Source organism: Pempheris klunzingeri, chromosome 11 (assembly GCF_042242105.1).
Source record: "Pempheris klunzingeri isolate RE-2024b chromosome 11, fPemKlu1.hap1, whole genome shotgun sequence".
Taxonomy (NCBI): domain Eukaryota; kingdom Metazoa; phylum Chordata; class Actinopteri; order Acropomatiformes; family Pempheridae; genus Pempheris; species Pempheris klunzingeri.
The window spans coordinates 11763389-11785400 of record NC_092022.1 but is presented as its reverse complement, the minus strand read 5'-3'; the positions used below and the strand labels follow the sequence as shown (position 1 = coordinate 11785400).

The 22012-nt window shown below is 41.8% G+C and overlaps 1 protein-coding gene across 1 annotated transcript; it reads right to left on the bottom strand.

Moving 5' to 3' along the window:
• Window positions 1-1511: 1511 nt before the first annotated feature.
• On the bottom strand, window positions 1512-9244 carry c1ql4a (complement component 1, q subcomponent-like 4). Its single transcript, XM_070840382.1, has 2 exons — window positions 8693-9244; window positions 1512-1691 (listed from the first exon to the last, which is right to left on the bottom strand). The coding sequence occupies exons 1-2, from the start codon at window positions 9236-9238 to the stop codon at window positions 1512-1514; spliced, it is 726 nt and encodes a 241-aa protein (XP_070696483.1). The 5' UTR covers window positions 9239-9244.
• Window positions 9245-22012: the final 12768 nt, after the last annotated feature.

Below are 22012 nucleotides of genomic sequence, written 5' to 3'. Positions count from 1 at the left end.
TTTGGTTTGTTTGACCAATTGATCACTATATTGTTACATTTAAAATGTACACATACGCTGGATTTTGTAGATCCTGGGTGTATTATAAGCTGGGATCAATAGAGCAGTATTAATGTTTGTGTCTTAGACAGTGTCTTAAGACATATTGGAAATCCATGTTGTTGCAAGCGGTGGCTGTCGTCAGCCACTGTTGCTTCGATCTCGGCTTTAAGTCCACGCAGCCATGTCATACATCCAATTCTCCACAGTCAGTCCAAGCGGCCACTCCAAATTAAAACTGAACAAGGTCTGTGTGTGTTTATGACTGTTGAGCGCTCATGCCTTTATTCAGCCCTGACCTTCACCACACCAAAACAACATGCAAGAACACACACAAGATAAGTATAGATATTTTAATAGCAATTGTCTACTCAACCTATTCAACATACCAGATAGCCCGTCAGGATTACTGAGTTTATACATGATGATACTTTGACAGGGTCTCTCAAAAAAATAAGTATTAAGGAGGTATGGCAGTGTTAATTACAGTAACGTGTCTGTAATGTATTGTACAACATTTAATGTAAATAAAACACTGCAGCTGTTACTTCACTGCCTCACTATCTTACAGTCTCTTTATATCCACTCATACACACTGACACTCCCACCCCCCCCAACGCGCACACACACATTCACAATATTGTCAATAATGCACTTGGCAATTAAAACTTAATCACACACAAGTGCCACCCATAAAATGTGTTGCATTGCAATATTGACACGTTTTGTTTAATCTTGCTGTGCGATATTCTGTTTCATGTTGAAAATTTGGAAAGAAACTCAAACGTTTATGTTTATGGCCTCGTTTTAATCAGTACAGCCCCAGTGCGGAGTGAATCACAGCAGGGATTTATTTCATTTCATCTAACTGTAGGGAAAAATATTGACAGGCCATTTGATCTGAGAGCACTGGAATGGAGAGCAGAAACGTATATGGTAAATACGGTATAGGTAAAGACTGGAATACAAGATGTGTGCATTTGCCTCAGCTATAGTCTTTATTTAATGGCACCCTCAACACCATTATTGCAATAAAAAAAACAATTAGACTGATGGTCTTTGTTATATTCTAGTCCTCACAATGTCAGATAATATGGAACACATTAAGGTATTTTAGATATTTCAGAGCCACAACGTGCAATTGTTCTGTGCACATATACTGTACATTATCTGAAATTCATATTTGCACACAAAGGGCACCAATAAATGCAGTTTCTCGTGATGACTGGCTCAAAATCACACAACTCAATTTAATTCCATCTATCTGTGATTTTTCACTTAATCCACTTCTGTAGTCTGCTGTAATCTCAGGATGTGTGTCTGTGTGTTCGAGTGCATTTCTGTGTGTATATTTTTGCACAAGCAGGCATCGTGCGTGTGAATTTCTGTGTATGTGAATTAATTTGCATACGGGCATGTATGTGTACGTGTGAATATGTGTATGTTGGTGTCCATTCTGCGTGAGCACAGATTCAGTCTGGGTAGATGAGAAAGCCGGAGAAGGTGCTGTACTTGTTTGTGTTCCCTCCGTGGACCTTTCCTCCGTCCAGCTGCACACACACCTCATCGCCCACGTCCAAATGCAGGATCACACTGTTGGAGGCGTAGTCGTAATTCTGATCAGCGTCCTGAGCGATGGCGCTGGCTCTTACCTGTCACCCACAGAGGACACACGCATTGACAATTAGAACATGGACGAAACTGAACAAACACTTGCAAATGTCACTGCCACTTACTGAGCAGCTCCAGAACCTGAGCAGCTCTTTAAAACCTCATCTCCCACCACATCTCATCTATTCCTTTATCACCCATTATTTTTGCAGGCTTGGTCATAATCAATTATTAACGGCCTTTAAATGAGAAACACATGCGTGTGACATCAGCTCCACAATCATGCTAGATAAACAGATGGATGGTACTGTGACCTGTGACCCCAGAAGTGGACTGAGAAGACAGCCACTCTGCCTCTTATTGATCAGCTGTGGCTTGGGCTCAGAGCAAAGGACAGAGGATGGAGATCTGATTGGGTTGTGGAGATAAGCGGACTCACTGGGGACAACAGGTTGTCTATGGGGAAACTAGCTCAGCCAAGAAACAGCATCTATCCACTATCCACACCAGCTATTGACCTGTTGCTTATGATCCTGGACCAGCTCAATATGCATGATATTGAGTGAGTATGCCGAAGCCAGACAGTTTCACATTTGCATGCTGTGTGCGCGTTTGGTCTTATTGACCCAGCAGCAGTGGATCTTTACTTGTTTGTTAACACATTTAATTGGGTTTACTCATTGTGGACATTTAAATACACATGCCTAGATTGAGTTACAGTTGTAGAGGAAAGAGGATTTGTCTATTCTTTATTGCACTATTAATTTTCCAAGCAACATACCATGCACATAATGCAGAATTATCTAAACCCAGAACAGTATGTATATGTAGGTCTTGCAAAAGGATTTGCGAGGCCCTTCTGGTCTTTTTTGCTGCAGGACCCTTTCAATTCTAGAAATCACTTAAATGTAGGTAGATAGATAGATATAAATAGGATCTTTCGATGATTCCGGTGTAGCAGCTCCAATCATCAGACATATGTCAGCCATCAGTGGCCTTGTGTCTGGCTCAGTGTCCATCTACGATGGGAGTACTCAATCTGTGTCAGCAGCCAGACAAGCCACGCACATCTCCATGACAGCCACAGAATATGATCTGCACCTCAACTACCATCATGTCATTCCCATCACTAGGGCCTCTTTCTCCCCAATGAGCATGCATCAATTTGAAAACAGTCAATCGCTGAGCAGCAGAGCCTGAATTACTGTAACTAAAAAATGCTCTTTTTTCCCATGCTTCAATCCATTCTGCCCTCGCCTGAGCACATTGTTGACCATCCATCAACCATGGATTTGTGTTCAATTTCCTGGACACTATGTGTCGGTTTCCTTCAATGAGATGCAGGTCATGGATGCTGCATCCAACTTACAGCATGTTGGTGACCACTGAGACACATGTCCCCGTCCACTCTGAACCAGATTGATTAGGGGAGCAGAGAAGTAGTATCTCTTGAGGCTTCATAGCTCAACAACCACACAATAAAACTGACCACAGCTATTGTTACTCTAACACAACAGTCTTGTTTCATTAGATTTCAGATTCTTTACTCCACTGGGGTGTTTTCTGCTATATTTCTTAGTACAGAGTTTATTTTAATATGGGGTAAGTGTGCACTGTAAACCACACTATGTATGATACATTAAGCCAAAATAGAATTAAAAGAAACATTGGCTTAGTGGGGAAAAATGGTCAGAAAGTCAGATTCAGTAATGCCTGTTCCTCAGTCTGTCTGAAGTAACACATGATGATAATGAAAATGGACTGTGGAGAAGAGAAAGTCATGCCTGCACAGACAAAAAGAAACTGATCATTATCAAAACCATGTATATAATTCACTTATCTAATGTCATCTCTCTAATTTCTTTATTTTCCTGATTTATTTTTTACTTTATTATTATTTCATTTATTTCATTGAAATAGTTATTTATCTATTTTCTCATGTCTTTTCCTGTCGGTGCAGTTGTGACATGTGGATGTGCTGAATATGTTGTGCCTATAGATATGGTCATTGCAACCCTGACTCCTCGAAATTGTGTCAATATACTATCAGTTTGGTCGATCAAATATATTTTAAAATAAGTGACATTAAATAAAGCTGATAAAAACTAAAACACCACTAGACATTTTGTTTTGAAAACATCAGAGAACTGAATGGTAAAATGGCAAAATGATCCAAAACGACATGATACAATATTTTACATCGCCCTGTGGTTAAGAGATTGACAAATAAATCAACTAAATGATTAAATTGTTTAATCCCGTCATGAGAATATAGTGCAGATGATGAGATAAAAGTATGTAATTTGACACCCTTTATACCCCAATGGCACATTATGTTCTTCAGAGCAAAATCAAAATGTATAAGGGAAAAAATTATTTCTCTTAGAATAGTCCATAGGTAACAGGTGGCTTCGATAGAAAGTGACATGTTATCAATAAGAACATTTATAGTTCGTGTTTAACATTTAGAAAAATCAAAACAACTTGTTATATCATCAGAGCCATACAAATCATCATATAAAGAATTAGGGTGGCCTTGTGTTACCCAGACTGCCCAATTGGTGTAATTAAATACTAAACGTAATCTAGCCTCTATTAGACCCTCATAAGACCATCTCTCAAATAACGACACCAATATATTGTCATCTGTAAAGGTTATATTGTTGTTCTACTTGACATGTGTAGTGACAGCCAATATCACATTTGCATCTTTGGCTGCAGCTGACAGTGATGCTGTTGTTGTGACTTCCTATCGACACCAGGCATATGTCATCCTGCTCATTATTTTTGCCAAACAGTGTAACGGAGGGAGATGCACCATAGGGAGACCTTTTCCCCTCAGGCCTTTTCAGATTCTCATGACATAATGTATGGAAGTGTACTTGAATTCTAGTACAACAGAATAATATCATTACTCAGCATAGATATCGTTTTGCCAATATATGATATATGAATCTGTGCTTCAGCTGATTTTCCTGTGCGTGAAGGAGTAATGCAAGCCATCCATTAATGTAGATGCCAGACAGAGAGGCATGAAGGAGCCGTGGTGGGATTAGGACAGGAAGCCAACAGAGGAGATGGATACGGCTGAAGGACACAGACTGATCCTTGTGAACCAGGCAGCATACTGTGCTGATCCTGGAGCTGGAAGGGTTGTAAGCCGTGAGGCAGGGACCCCCAGGGCTTGCCTGTGGCTGTCTCTGTGTCCGCCTAACCCTTTCATTATAGGGCCTCCAGTAAACACGCCTGGGAGCAAAGGGGGCCACAGGCAAGGAGGAAGAGGAAGGGAGGGGCGGTGGCAGTGGGGAGCAGCTGCAGTGTCATTTTCTATACAAGTGGAGCCACAGCGCAGAAGACAGACAAGGATAGACAAAAAGACGGGAGAGGGAGAGAAAAAACAAAAACAAGGGCCAAAGGGTTGAGGAAAGGGGAGGGAGGGGGGCCTAGAGTAACAGACTGATCAAGCGGAGCTATTTTGTGAGGCCAGGGAGATGTGGGGGTATATGAAGTCTTGTTTTTATCTGTGGTGCTGTGCTCCACTGGTAATAAAACTGACAGGATTCATTCACTGTGATATACTGACCTCTTAGAGCGGAGACAATAGAAAAGTAGCTGTTAAACTTACCTAAGGGACTCCAGCACATGGCAGGAGGGTTGGGGACGGGTGTGGGCCGATGTTGTGGAAATAGAATATTTTATTGAATAGGTTTTCCCTCTCCTCTGGGAGCCAAAGGATTACATGGCGACAAGCGACTGTAGCATTGAACCGTACCTTAGATTGCTATTACCTGCCATTCAGTATTACAATCTGTAGTCTGCTGCAATGTTATGGTCAAGCATCTGCACAGCATGAAAGGGATTAACTTATTTTAATTGTTGTGTTTCATCAGGGGCACATAATGATATTTTATTTAGATCGCTAACGGACTAAAAAGACAACATTTGACTTGTCTTCATAGAACTCTTGCTATGCGTCTAACTCTTTCTTGCCCCTTGCTCTGAGGCTAATTATCTTTCACCTGTAACATATCTATGCCTCTGTATTGGGGAAGTTAATACAGGTACAGGTCATTACAGCGAGTGATGACATTTTAACACTACTGCATAAAATAACTTGACCTTTAACTAAGCTATTAAAAGGATCTGACAGGTGGAAAAAAAAACACGAGAGAGTTTAAATGGGAGCACAGCCAGTATCTATTTATCTACATTGCACATTGTATAAAGAATTTTTAACATACATATACAGTGCTGCACTATGTGAATATAAATGTGTAGGTGAACAGCTCACACACCAGTTAATAAGGGGAATGGCAGACGTTCTGTTGAGAAAGTACGCATGACACATTACCATCCTTTACAGCAGTCTTAATAACATTTGCTACCAAGCTGGAATATTAAGTAGCAGGCAAGTCATATATCCCTGACAGTAAATTAGGGATAGAGTGATTTAACATGTTTATAATAATAGTGGCACCAATGAGAAGTGCATTTATAACTACTTACTTTGAGCAAGGCTAAATCAATATTCAGTCATTAAGTATCAGAAGGATATAATATGGATCCATCATCTTTGGTTATTTTGTGTGCCCTGAGTTTGCTATTTGTGCAAAAAACATAACTTAGGGTTGATCAGTTGAACAACAACAGGGTGTAAAAGCGTTGAACAAACATTCACCTCATGCATTGTAACTGTACTGTAAGTCAATTATGATGTATAGTCACATTGCAAACATCAAAGCAACTGAAGTGTGACCCCCTTCTATCACAAATCTCCTGACTCTGAAGCACTGTCATGCTGCAATGATTTGGGAAAGTTAGATTGAGGTGTTTGTAGGCAGGCTTTACAGAGTAGGGATTTAGTGAAGGTAATAGGTATTGGATCTATTGGAATCCCATGAAAGCCCTGTCACAGTCAGCACATCCTCCTGAGATCCTGGCATCGCATTATACCACGCTCATGTCACATGTCACAAGTCACCATCCAACAGCCAATGCAGTTTAAACATGATTAGCAAAGATAAGGCCCTACATCAAAAACTCCCAGAGGAAATCCATTGATATCCAGACACAATTAATTTACTGCTTTTAAACCATCTCTATCTATAATTGGTGCATATACACAATTTGTAAACCGCTTTTCTTTCTCTGACCAGACTTGATCACTTGTCAAGCTGAGACGAGTTGAGTGGGTGTCCATTGGTCATCGTGCCTGATCTCTTCCTGGCCTTCACCACCAGCCTCCCTGATGCCTCATCTACCAACCCAATGTCTCGACACCTCCATTAAGTCATCTATCTTCCTCTGCCCCACCCCTGATCTTCCCATCAACTCACTTGTCTTGCTTTGCTCTCCCTTTCACTGTCGAAGTGGACGTCTCAGCATGCACGCGCCATGTTGAGTCTCTTGTGTTTCATTCATCCTCGCTGAGTCCTGCTGGACTGGCTGCCTAGCAAACCCACGGTTACAAATGACCGTATCTGCTAAGGTGTAAAAGTTTCAACAAAAGCGGAAAGGGAAGGTGGTAAATTTGTGGCTATGACAATTCTTTGTTTTTTGGTGGGAGGGGGGGGCGGGGGATTAAACATCCCAGTTGGCAGACAAACTATCCACTAAAACCACAGCACCTACGGCAATGGTGAGACCACCACACGCAGGCCACGTGACTCTCCAGTCAGGAATACAACTTGTCAGACACAGCGTCCATTTAGTAAACCCTAGCCACTGACTGACAGGCAGAGTACCCACCTGCCTCAGGGCTTCAATAACTCCAAACATGATCAGGCATTCTGCAGCACTTCATTTATACTCCACTTTCATCTGCCAGCCGCTCTGTTTGGGTAGATCCCTGTTAGGTGAGTCCTCTTTTTAACAGAACTTTTTAAGGAGGCCATCTAACTGGTGTTAGATGGACCTCCGTTAGGTTAAATGATTGAGTTGAGTGGAAAGATAATTAATGGAGAATCAATGAACACGCTGGGGAGGGGTTAGGAGAGGAAAGTATAGAGGGTGTTCAGGGATCTAATCTAAGGTGTATAAATTATTTAGCAGGCTAAGATGACTTGAATGATAATATAGAACATTAGGCAGGCAGCCTTAAACACATATTCACCTTTGTGGTGTCAAGCGTATACAATCAAACAATTATTAATGATGAATGATTTTAAACATTTAGTTTTACTACTCACCAAATCAAGTATAAATGAGCTGTAGTAAATCAACCATATTCACAACTGCGATAGTTAACCATACAGTGTGTAAGAGCCTACATTAGCCTGTGTCCACTTGTTTAAACAGTCCTTGGTACACTTTAAAGTGTGAGGTCTGAGAAGAGAGTATTTGCATTTAAAGTCCTTGATGAATGAATGAATGTAAAAAGCAACTTGAAGAATGTTTCCTGAATTTGAAGTCCTCTGATGAAATCCCTGTGATTTATCCCACCTCTCCCCTTCTCTTCCCCCATCAGCCCCTCTGTCTTTAATTAGTGTCTGGGGAATGAGGGAGTGGATGAGTGGACTGTCAATTTTACATTCATTATTTATTTAGCTGAGGTGTAAACTGACTAGTCCACGTACTGACAGACATTTCTCCTGTGCTCTTTTGCACTTCTGTTTAGGCGATAATCAAGCTCTGTGTATGATACTTACTAATTAGACTGTTCCTTTTGGTGGCAGCGGCTGCATTCTGCCACTTGTCATTTAGCTGCAGTACATGTGGGAATGCAAATAACTGTAGCTGTGGTTTTAGACTGTGTAGCATGAATTCCCCTTAATGAGGAGAAAGATTGCTATTTCATTCTTTGGCTGTCATGTTGCCACCTGCTAAGTGGAATGTGCTCTGAATCCAAAGAGCCCAATGTTACAGAGGTGAATGTGAGTCAATGGTACCACAGGATGGTCAACTGTGAAAAAAAAGCTGTTGCATGGTCGTGTGTGTGCATACGTACAAACGTATACATACAGACCCTCTATTGTACTCGCAATTTCATGCATACGCATACTCACACACACACATACACTTACACACACACACATTTACTAACCAGTCCGTTCTTCTTGAGGTCTGCCCACATGCTGGTCCCGTCCCCACCTCTCATTAGAACATGGTAGGTGAAGAAGTAGATGCCAGGCAGAGGACAGGTGAACTTGCCGGTGCTGGGCTCATAGTAGTTACCTACATTGGTCACCACATCATCAAACTTCAGTATTTCACTCCCCTCATGCTGCTTGCGTAGCCCTGCGTAAAAGGCGATTTTAGGAGTGTAGAGCGAGGGAGAATAGCCTCCAGGACCTGGACCTGGGGGCCCCTGTGGTCCTGGTTTGCCAGGCTCTCCTGGGGGTCCACGTGCTCCTTGAGGGCCAGGGATCCCAGGAGGCCCACGAAGCCCAGACTTTATCTTCTTCCCAGAGTAATCCTGGGGTGGTGGAGACACAGCTGTCAGCTCCTGGCCGGGCTGAGACGTAGTGTAGGGGTCACATACCATCCTGCAGCTTCCAAGCATTTCATAATGGCTCCCTGCGTTTCCCGTGTTCCTCCCTTTGGTTGTGTGGACCAGCAGAGGAATGGCCACCAACAGTATTAGAACCATGGCCACCCCTACAGCAGCTCCAATGACACGTTTCCTGCGGCTGAGCCGCGAAGCGGCCAGCGTCAGGAAGTCCTCTTCCCCCTTGGCTGGAATAGTGCCGGCCAGGATGAAGCCTCTCAGAGAACCAGTACGGTATGAAAAGCTGAAGAAGGATGCGGAAAAGAGTGGTGGGAAAACAGCTTATCACTTGCCTAAGTATGAAAGCGAACCCAAAATGGCAGATAGCCAGGAGAAACAACTGGACAAGAGGATCCTGGAGAAATGAGAAAGATGTCCAAAGGAAAGGAATATTTAATGATATTTAAAAGCCTATAGATAAAAAGATTAAAGTGTTTAAGGACATAAACACAGCAATCTGGATGTCTCAGATTTGAGGTGTCACACTACAAAAAACATAATTTATTTGATGAATTCACCTTTTTTGACTTCCCCTTCTGTCCTCCAGTTCAGTTTAATCTTCAACTTCAAACAGAAACCATGACTGGCACTGAGAGGGCTGTTGTGAAAGTGGAGCTTATTAAAAGTATGCTGAAATGAAGGCTGGTGCCAAATTCAGCTCATTGAGATTGAAGTGAAGGTTCTGCTTGTTTTCTTGGATGTTGTACAATTTTTTCGATGAAAAATCGTCTTTCAAGCCCCCCTACAAAGCACTGGATTTTACTTCATGTGGTCGTCTCACTTAATGCCATGACTGTGTGTGACAAAAGTTCATCAGAGATCTTTTCCTGACACGGTCATCTTAAGACCCCCACACTTTTATCTTGTTTCCACTGTCCACGTTAAAAAAAAAAAAAAAAAGGTGCTGTTTCTGTCAACCTTGTCCTGCTTTTGATAGATTCTTCCTCTGGCTATATCTGCATCTGGAAAGATTAACAAAAAGAGCAAAGACACTCAATAAATGATTTGCCCTTATTTACCACTTTATATACCGAATTCAAATGTAATATGGCTGCATTAATTCAAAGAGTGCTCCAAATGACTCGAAATAATTCCGTTCAATAATATTTTCTAAATTGATAATAATACTTTCTAAATTAATGATAACATTTTCTAGTTAAATACCGAAACATTGTTTTCTAAAAATAATAATAATAATAATAATTTCAGTTTTTATAGGTGATACATGTAAATGACATGAAATATGTGATAATCGCGCAATGAGCATGTTTCTGATTCAATCAAAAGAACCGGAAAACGACAAAGAAAGACTCACCATGTCCTCTGTATAATCCAGAAATATTTGTGGAGGATACATTTGTCTTTGCATCAGTTCAGTCCGCGTCCCACCAAAATGACTGAAGGACTTTGGACCGCTGGAGTGCCAAATGGAGAGCCGGAGAGCCGACGGGCGCGCAAGAGATGCCAGGAAAGTGTTGAGAGTTTCTTAATCAGCGCTTAATCCCCTCTTTTCTTTCCTGGTGGAAAAATGAAGTTTAAATGCTGCTAACTTCAGAGGAAATAATTCCCAGGGAAAAAAAACCTGTTAGAAATACATTTTGACGCAATTCCAGATGAGGCAATCTGACGCTCCTACTCAAAGTGGCTGTCCACTGAATCGCTTATCGCAATATTTGGTCCATGGGCAGTCCTTGTCGACACCTGTTAGATCTCTCTCTCTCTCTCTCTCTCTCTCTCTCTCTCTGTCTCTCTCTCTCTTTCTCTGTCTCTCTCTCTCTGCCTCTGTCTTTGTCTCTCTCTCTTATTCCTTTACATCATACCAGATCATACCAAGATTTTTATTTTCCTCTGCTGCGTATATGTGTGTGATTAGTGTAAAGAAAAGCCTGCAGCCAGGAGCCAAATCTATTGATACTGAAATGTATTTGCGGAGGATTAAAATCCTCTCTGGATTTTTTTTATATTTCATTTTCAATCATCATCATTATTTTTTGGGGGGACAAAATGCATTTCACTGTAAACTGATACACATGTGGTCTAGCCTGCACTGATGCCTCCCATCTGTGGCTTGTTAGCCTGACATTCACCTGTTGTTAGAGGCAAACTCTTTGCGGGCAAAATGTTTGACAAAGTGTTGCAAACCGAAGGCAGATGTTTTCATCTTCTGTGTGTCAGGAAAGGGAGGACAGAGGAGGGTGACTAAGTAAAAGCTGCCTCAGCATGATGTGTGAGGAATGGAGAGGAGACACTAAATGTTCCCCAGACCATTGTCTGTGTGTGTGACTCGCATCCCACAGCTATAAAGCCTCATTAGTGAGACACCCTGCCCCACACATTGTGCTGCTCTTTTTCCTTTACCTAAAACCCTACCCACAAACACATGTGATGCCTGCACTCTGACTAACACACATGCACACACATAGACATATGCAGGTATACATCGTTTTTGCACCATTAGTAATGGAAGGAAATGTTTTGTACTCTTGTATCAACATTTTCTCTCTCTTGCAATGACAGTAGAGAAATAATGTGATGTCGTCTGGGCTGAAATATGTCTCCTACAATTTTAGTTACCACAGAGTCACACTCACTGGTGATCACCTTCCATTTCAGAAACATCTTTAGCTCATATCATCATTTCCTTAGAGTCTTGTGTCATCTGTCTGACAGGCACAATTGCAGATCTGCGTGTTTAAAGTTTAATGGTCGAAGCAGTGGGAGCAAGGGGAATAGGTCTACATACAGTATTGATGACTCTCTTTTCATCAACGACCACCTCCTTGACCTCTCTCTCCTCAGATATGATGACCACTGTCTGGCAATGTAGGGATCATCCGACCTGATCCCACCAGATATGGAGAGGCAGATAATCACCGGGTTTTCAGGTGGTTTTCCAAGGATGGGTTGGATTTAGTGGGAAATTGAGGTGGAGGGTGTGGAAGGTTTAGGGAGCGATGGCCTGTGCTATTTCCATTGGGACATGTTGGTATAGCTGAGCGACATGGGGATGCTGTGTCAGTCTCAGTTTGCAGGTCAGTCAGTCTGGCCTGCTAGAACAGTGCTCAGAGGTCCTAAGCAGCAAGGGCCAGATAATCATTGCCAACAGTCAGATGCAATATGCTCAGGATTGGATTTTTAAAGCCTGTTAAAATATTACTGAGGTGATTAATATTGAAATATGCGCATGTCTTTCAGCTGTCTGTGTCCCTATCTTCCTATTCTCCTCTTGATTTGTTCCCCTTAGTATTCACTCTCACCTAAAATTTCAACATTATGCAGTATGTTGATGAAATGTGTCTTTTTTTTATTCAGCGCAATTGCTTTATCATGTCACTTGCTCTGACTTCACAGTGACTCAGTGTCTCCACTGTCACCAATAGAGAAAGGGCCATAGGAGAATCAGTACCGGGCTGTTTGAGTTATTAGTTTGTTTAATAATTAATTTCATATATTATGATACACCAAGAATAATTTTCTGTCTTTTGTGCACACGCCTGCATAATTCGAGCTCGAGCATTTCTCTACTCTGTTCTGTGTAAACAAGCAAGTGAGGAGCAGCAACTTATTTATGGCTGCATAACTCATGTTGTATTTCTCCTCTGCTATGGCTGGTTTGTCTGCATTGTTATTTGAACACACACTTATTCTTCTGTTCAGCCATTCACAGCAACGTTTAAATAACTATATGTTTAATTTGTTTTGATTTAAGAAATGCATGGCACAAAAGAAACAGAGTCGTAATCGGTATAGAGGTACATGTGATATATTGCGGTTTGTACTGAGATGGTGGAATTGTCTCACAATCCACACCAGCATAGAGTGTGACCAACACATACTGAGCACCAGCTCTGAGGGACGGTGACATATCGTCCCCAAGAGGCACGTAGCTGCCAGAGGGCCGTAACTCCCAGGAGACCACTACTCACGTCTTCCACAGTTAACACCGACAGGGATCCAACTATCAGGCGCCTATTCTTTGCTATGTAGATGACTCTCTTGTAAATCAATTTAGAGGTCATTAGGGATATCAAGAGGTGATTCTGGGTAACTCTGAAACCAGGGAATCGACAAGAACTGTACAGTTGAGATGTACATGAACATGTAATGATCACCGACAGATCTGGTGCTTGTATTTGGTTTGACTCTTGATGTATTGTGGATTAAAAAGGAAAAGAAATTGAGGTCTTGCATAAAAAAAAAACAATTTTAGCAACTTAATATGAATATGAATATGTTTGTTAATTCAAGTACACAAGTTCATGTGTCATATTGTTCTTACACTCTGACATGAGATGTATTATTTTTTCCTGACTTATTAAGCGTGTGTTTTACTGTACAGTAGATTTGTAAGCAGAGTGCACAGGTGTGGATGTGTCTACATCCTGGTGCTGTGCTGTTTCATTAGACTCTGATTATGGGGCCTGATGCAGAGTGACAGTGTGCAGATTGAGTTGCACAGCCACTCTAATTCTCTCTATTAATAACAACCCTCCACACTGCTGTCCTGAACCACATTTATTAATCACAATTTGTCATCTGTCCAATGCTCCACCCTCTCCTTCTCCCTTTCGCTCGCCCTCCCTCTCTTTAGCTCTGCTCTCTTCCTCCTCCCTACTTCCCAGCAGGACTAGTTATCCCCTGCACCTCCCCACCCCCACATCCTCCCATCCCTCACCCCAGCTCTGTTCGCCTTCAGCTCAGAGACATGGTCGAGCATACAGAGGGATGTTCTCAGTTTCCTCGTTCACGCACACTCTCCTGCTCGTTCACTTTAACTGCACTCTGGAAGGAGTCTGATTAAAAGCTCTCTGGCTTTAATTGACCAAATAACAGTTAACAACTTAGATTGTGTGGACTCTTTTCTTAACAATCTATTGGAGGTTCATTATAATAAATTATGATAAAACAAACCTCAATTTGGAATTATAGAATAGTTATGCTATGATGTTCACTGAGATAGCATGTAGTTGCCTTTTGGAATGAATTGATTCTTTTTTTTTTTTTTTTTTGCATTAATGCCAGTCATTTGGAATTTCTATGTACACAAAATGTTGGCATTTAATCAATATGTATGCTGGGATATGCACACTATTGCATTATTGGTGAAAAAATATTTCCATAACTAAAATCACATTTCTGCTCATGTCTCAGTCAAATGGCCCTTGACCCTACTCAGAAAGATGATTTATGACTCAGCCAGTCCCCTAAGTCCTGCTCTGCCACTCCAATTTTCAAGCTACGTTTATGCTTATTATATTGACACTTTTAGGATATTCATTTACCCAGAACTGCAATTTCACCTCATGGCAGAACTTTTCTCCTAGTTTGTTTCTCTCCAGGAGTTACAAACATGGTGAATGTGTCTTATTGTTCACTGCTCAGCAGCATATCTAAAAAGCAAAGCTTCCTCCGCCACCGCCCCCATCACAACCCAGCGCTACACACTACAACCCACAGCCCCCATCACACATAACCAGGGTCCCTCTACTGTTTCCTTAGAGCAGAACGGGTGTTTGGGGGAAACAGAAGCGATTTTCATGTGCAAATGTCAGTCAGTCCGCTCCCAGCAATCACAGGCCCGTCTTCTCCAGAGATCGGGGCTTGAAACACAGCCTGAATAATTTAGCAGCTCTGTGCCATCGTGCTTAAGGGTCGCAACCTTCTAAAGTGATGACAGAAAGACGTTGGCTGACTTCCCCTCCCATTCACTCCCATTACCACTTATTTACCGTTCCTGATTCCAGGCAGACAAAGCAGAAGGCCACACTGGGGAAGAAAAATCATCGCTGCTGTATAAACTGCGTCATAAAGCAGAGCACAACCAAACAATGACATTTTCATAGCATCCCCAAGTCGGTGGCGATCCCCCCCTGTCCCGCATCGTGAAATAAACACACGCCGCACACATGATCACCCAAGCCAGCAGTCACAGACAAAAGAGATGATGGACACACACACAGAGAAAAGGTCGAGAAGTGACACACAGCAGGGAGAGATGTCAGAGCGAAAACCCTACCAATGTATGAAAGGTATGGATTAAGATTCAGATAGTGATGGAAAACGACACCCAAATCTTTTAGAGAAGAGAAGAGATTACAGTGATTTTCAAGGTATGACAAGGGAAAGCACAGAGACGTAGTGGACAGAGTGAAAGAAATTGATCCGTCCTTGCGCACAGACACACTCTACATTTCTATCATTCAGAGGGAGACAGACAGTGCTTGGTGTGACAAGGGTGGTCATCACTCGTCTGCAGCGGGGCTCTGACAGCAACATGACGAGGATGAATGGGACTGGCCAACTATCCCAACCAAGACACATGCTGTTGGAGAAATGATACATTCTCTCATAATTCCTTTTAGTCATGATCAACTCCTTCAGTCCCACCAAGAACCTGTATTTCAAGTGTTACCCATGTATGACATTTATCCCCATATCTGTGACATCTTTTTCAGAATTCATACCCACTGGAAAAATTGACATTGATCTGTGTCTTTGTAAACCTGCAAAGGTGAAAATACAAGACACGGACACACAAAAATAGCACTGGCTGGCTCTGAATGTCTCCACAGTACAGGAGGATATTACTGGAATGTGAGGAAACAGCAGTGAATTGTGTATTAGTGATGCAGTGGGACGTTCCCATGGAGATGTCAATTCTGATAGCCTATTAGTCCAGCCTGTGAAATGCAGGATTGCTAAGACACACTAGGAGGAATGAACAACATGTCCTGCTTTTCCCTCCATCCATCCCTCTAACCTCTTGTCATGCACCGCGGCAATACAGTCGGTCTAGTCAGACTTGGTCTGGTCAACCTACATTTATGAAGAGTGTCAGTGGGTATGTGGTTTGACCTCGTGTCATGGGAATGCATTACAAGGGCAGGCAGAGGGGAAGGGAGGACACAAGTGATCCCTCTGAATTATTGAGAGTGATTATTTGGTGACTTATGGTTGGTGGCTGTCAGGTACGGCATGATAAATTGTGCCAAGCAAGAATTACACTTTCTCATTTCTGCGCTGTCTATTTATCTGCCTTTCTCTGCCTGACCACCCCTTCTCTGCCGTGCATTCATCCCTCTGCCTCCTCCGTCCTTGTACTTGTAACTTCTCAGACTAACTTTTAGGGCAGCATGTCCTCAAAATTCCAATAAAGAAGCACCCATGTACAATGGCTGTAGTGTTTACTTTAGATTTTGTTGTGCTTTTTTTAGCCATGCTAGCAGCTCTATGGATGGTTACCTGGTCTGTTGGTCAGCCCTCCACTTTGGGCAGCACTCAAATATCTCTACAACTATTGGTTGAGTAGCCATAACATTTTGTAGACACATCAGTAGACATGGTCCCCATAGGATAAAGATTTTGATGATCCCAAGACTTTTTATCTAGCAAAACTTTTTTTTTTTTTTTTGTGAAATGTGTTAACAACTATTACATACAGTACAGGCCAAAAGTTTGGATATACCTTCTCATTCAATGCGTTTTCTTTATTTTCATAACTATTTACATTGTAGATTCTCACTGAAGGCATCAAAACTATGAATGAACACATGTGGAATCATGTACTTAACAAAAAAGTGTGAAATAACTGAAAACATGTCTTATATTCTAGTTTCTTCAAAGTAGCCACCCTTTGCTCTGATTACTGCTTTGCACACTCTTGGTATTCTCTTGATGAGCTTCAAGAGGTAGTCACCTGAAATGGTTTTCACTTCACAGGTGTGACTTGTCAGGGTTACTTAGTGGAATTTCTTGCCTTATTAATAGGGTTGGGACCATCAGTTGTGTTGTGCAGAAGTCAGGTTGATACACAGCCGACACCCCTATTGGACAACTGTTAGAATTCATATTATGGCAAGAACCAATCAGCTAAGTAAAGAGAAACGAGTGGCCATCATTACTTTAAGAAATGAAGGTCAGTCAGTCCGGAAAATTGCAAAAACTTTGAATGTGTCCCCAAGTGCAGTCGCAAAAACCATCAAGCGTTACAATGAAACTGGCTCACATGAGGACCGCCCCAGGAAAGGAAGACCAAGAGTCACCTCTGCTGCTGAGGATAAGTTCATCCAAGTCACCAGCCTCAGAAATCGCAACTTAACAGCAGCTCAGATTAGAGACCAGATGAATACCACACAGAGCTCTAGCAGCAGACACATCTCTAGAACAACTGTTAATAGGAGACTGCGCGAATCAGGCCTTCATGGTCAAATAGCTGCTAGGAAACCACTACTAAGGAGAGGCAACAAGCAGAAGAGATTTGTTTGGGCCAAGAAACACAAGGAATGGACATTAGACCAATGGAAATCTGTGCTTTGGTCTGATGAGTCCAAATTTGAGATCTTTGGTCCCAACCGCCGTGTCTTTGTGCACAGCATCCTGCAGTGACATGCCATCCCATCCAGTTTGCGTTTAGTTGGACCATCATTTATTTTTCAACAGGACAATGACCCCAAACACACCTCCAGGCTGTGTAAGGGCTATTTGACCAAGAAGGAGAGTGATGGAGTGCTGCGCCAGATGACCTGGCCTCCACAGTCACCAGACCTGAACCCAATCGAGATGGTTTGGGGTGAGCTGGACCGCAGAGTGAAGGCAAAAGGGCCAACAAGTGCTAAGCATCTCTGGGAACTTCTTCAAGACTGTTGGAAAACCATTTCAGGTGACTACCTCTTGAAGCTCATCAAGAGAATACCAAGAGTGTGCAAAGCAGTAATCAGAGCAAAGGGTGGCTACTTTGAAGAAACTAGAATATAAGACATGTTTTCAGTTATTTCACACTTTTTTGTTAAGTACATAATTCCACATGTGTTCATTCATAGTTTTGATGCCTTCAGTGAGAATCTACAATGTAAATAGTTATGAAAATAAAGAAAACGCATTGAATGAGAAGGTGTGTCCAAACTTTTGGCCTGTACTGTACATTTGGCACAGATATTGAAGGTGCCCAGAGGATTAGCCTAATGACATTTATGATCATCTGACAAGGTCAAAGTTAAGGCTTATCTCAACATCTACTTGATGGATTGGTACATTATTTGGTACAGACATTCATGATTTCTAGAGAATGTGTTGTAATGACTTTGGTGATGCTTTGGTATTTTCTGTACCACCACCATGTGGTTGACACTTTAGTTTTTGAGCGAAGTGGGACTCAGCAAACATTGAATAGAATACCATGAAATGTGCTTAATTTGAGTCCCCTTGAGAGTGAATTGTCACAGCTTACTCTTTAGTTGTCACAGATGATTTATGATGACCCTTTAGCTTCATCAGGTTAAATATATCCTGCATTTTGGTTTATGACTAAATATCTGTAAAGCTTCAGCTGTACTAGCTGTATGCATGCAGATGTTAGCATGCTAACATGCTAGACCAAGATGGTGAACTTGGTAAATATTAAACCTGCTTAACATTATTATGTTAGCATTATCATTGTTAGCATCTGTCAGCACTAATATTGGCGTTTACAGCTCTAAAAATCTACAGCCTCACAGAGCCACTAGCATGACTGCAGACTCTTAGTCCAGTTTACTTTTCTTTAACAACTGAAGCATTTAGTTGACAACCTCATCCACAGCAAACTTCCTTTAATGCCATCATTACAAGGGAAGCAAGAATCAGAACCTGTGTGTCCTGATAATACTGTCTTGACTAACTTGAAGAGCCAGGATACTGTACAAGAGGCTGTCAGGAGAAGAAACAAAATATAAGCTAAGCAGTGATATAACAGCAGTTATGTTTCAAGAAAAAAAACGTTGGACACTTAAAACATTTTTTTCAGTAAATGATGAATGGCAGAGTGTGACTCTGCTTTTTAGACCAGAGAGAGAAGGTCATTCCACCTTCAGGGACCCAGAAAGAAGAAGAATGTTGACCATGTGGAAAGATGGCCAAGAAAAGTTAAATGCCTGGCAGATGATGATGATGATGATGATGATGATTATTATTATTAGTAGTAGTAGTAGTAGTAGTAGTAGTAGTCGTAGTAGTATTTATAATAACAAGAATAAGAATAAGGATAATAAAGACACAAGGTAAATAAATAACTGTGGTCGCAGCATTAATAAAAGAATTTCAAGAAGTGATGTAAAAGATGCCAGTGATTCTGTGAGCCTCGGGCAGGGAGTTCCAAAGCTGAGGTTCTCTGACTGCAAAAGCCCAGTCACCTTTAGTTTTGACTAAGGAACAGCAAGCAGAGCCCTGCCCGAGGATCTGAAGCTACACTCAGACTCATAGGGGAGCAGGAATTCAGCTACATAGCTAGGAGCTGCACCATGAAGTGCTTTAAAAGTGATCAGTAAAGTGGTGAAATCAATTCTAAAAGTGACTGGTATAGCCCTGGCCTTGAGGTAAGGGAGTGTGGGCTCTAACGCCAGTACCAGGTTTTTAATCTAACTACAAACAGCCCGCGGCAGCCACTGGAAGAAGTGCAAGAGGAAGGGAGAAGGGTGATTTGGTGAGGATGAAAATGATGCAGCAGCATTATTCTGAGTGAGCAGTGGGGGCTGGAGGAAGTGTTTTGGAGGGGGGAGGAGGGACGGCGTTAGAAGGGAAATTATCAAAGCTTGAACATGGAGCTGGTTTGAGTCTTTGTGTCATGCAGTGCACATTGTAGGTGGAGTTCACTTAACGAACAGATAAACTGATGGATCATGAGTGGACATAAGGTGCAGGGGCAATCTTGACTTTAGTTGGACCCATTAAAGCGTAGAACTGCTCTCACCATGAATAATGATCTCCCAAGACCATGAAGTTTGGGTTCTTAAAGACTTTTCATGGTGTGTGTTATCCTTTCGCTTCTCCTCGTGCGGCTTTGTTTTCCCTTTTACTGTGCACATACCAGGAGACCCATTTCCCCATTTCTAATTGACATTCCCTGTTGCATAATGTTTCTAACTGACTGATCAGGTATCAGAGATGGAGTTCTTTGTGTAAATGAAGTCTGAATAATTCATACAAGGCTGTCAGAGAGAGAGAGAGAAGGGGCATTTTAGAAATCAGCTCGCTAGGCCCCTGACCATGAATAATTGATCTGAACTGATTAAAATTTGCCGTGATTACCCCTCACCTTCCCAACAGATAAAGCGCCACACCTGTGTTTGCTGTCTCTTTACTTATTCTCCCCTTTCTCTCCTTCCTCTCACTCAAACATGTTTCAATTAACTGCATGCAGTCAAACTGTGTGGTGGAATGTAAGACACTTCTGTATTGTTGCTGTTTTATATTGTCTGGTGATTTCGAGCAACAAGCTGAAATTTCTCTCTTTCGTGTGCATTCATCGGCGTGCTCAAGACGAATTTCGTTCATTAAATGCGATGTTTGTATTCATAAAACAGTATTGTGCCACTGTTCTCCATATCCCTGATGAAAAACACAATTAATCTGTGCTCTAACTGCTATTCCAAATATTAGACCTTGATTAGCTGCTGGTAAACATTTTTTCTCCTCCTTTCCCCTCAGGCAGTGGATCCTCAGATAGCCGCAGCCTCTGTCTCAAACACAACTGTAATTGCAACAGGCATACTGTCTGATACGCTGTAACTATTAAAGATACTGTGCACCCAGCAGAGCTACCTTGAGCAACTTTTCTCGCTGTACATTCGCACATCAGATAACACATGCGCGCAGACACATAGCAGGCTCATTCTGCATTGAGATTGCTTCTCACTTCTCTTAACCTTCAAAGTCCAACTAAGGATGGCCCTTAGATCTGCGTTCCTGAGCCGAAGAAAGAAATGTGTGACAGAGAGCGACTTGAAGGAGGAGAGAGGCAGGGAGCGCGAGGAAATGAAGGAGAGTGACAGCTAATGACAGTAGCTACAAGCTGTGACCTTTAGAGTGATCACACAAGCATGACGAACCAGGCTCAAGGTGACAGGGAAACGGGCTTCTTTGGAAAAAGACGTTGAGCACAACAAAGTTTTGTGTGTCTGTGGTTTAGCAGCCATGGTGCTGCTGTGGTAATGGAGATTATAGGTACGCAGGTGATCAATAACACTGTACTTTTTTCAGAAAACAATGGTTAATGGAGTGTAAGTGGAATTTAAAAAAATAAATGCTCTCTCACATGGGGCAATGGTGTGAGAAAGCAGTAAAATTATTCATCTTTTTTTTAACCTTTTTTTAATCCAGGGAAGGTCAAGTGTGCACACATGCTTTACTTCACATTAACAATAACACAGGCAGCTCTTCACACACAAAAAAACATGTCACTGAGCTGCGTGAGATTGTGTGCCTTGTTAAACGGTATATAGACAGTAGGCACAGAGCAGAAAATGAAAACCCTTTCATTTTCTAAGGACTGTATGAGTGGTTTTGCATCTTAAACCCACAGCCTGCTTGCATATAGCCTAGTTTACTGTATTGCTGACCATTTTCTAGAGATTTTTTTGGATTGATTTCCTACTTTCCAGGCCACCATTGTTTTCCATAAATATCATTATTATAAGAAAATATCAATGTGATGAAGCTAGAGATTTGAATGAGATAGGAAATCCATCACTATGGACCATTTGTCACCTTTCTTCTTGTCAGAGGTATTGTGCAGAAATTAAGGAGTCTACAGCCATCCTGCGGCTGTTTGAGACTGTACTTAGACACAGCAGTGCTTTAAGCTTAAGGCTGATACAGAACAGGTGAAATGTTTATCATGTTCACCATCTTAGTTTATTATTAGAAAATTTGACCTGATGAAAAGTCAGGGAATCACCAAAGTTATTAAATTTGATCCTGAGGGGTTTCACCAAATTTTTAAATGAAGCTCATGGTGGGACTATAGAAAAAGTTAAGGTAACATCAAAGTCAATCCATTTTGTCTGGATCAAAGTGTGAACCAAAAAACACTGGCATCCCTAGAACCATGCCACTCACATTTGT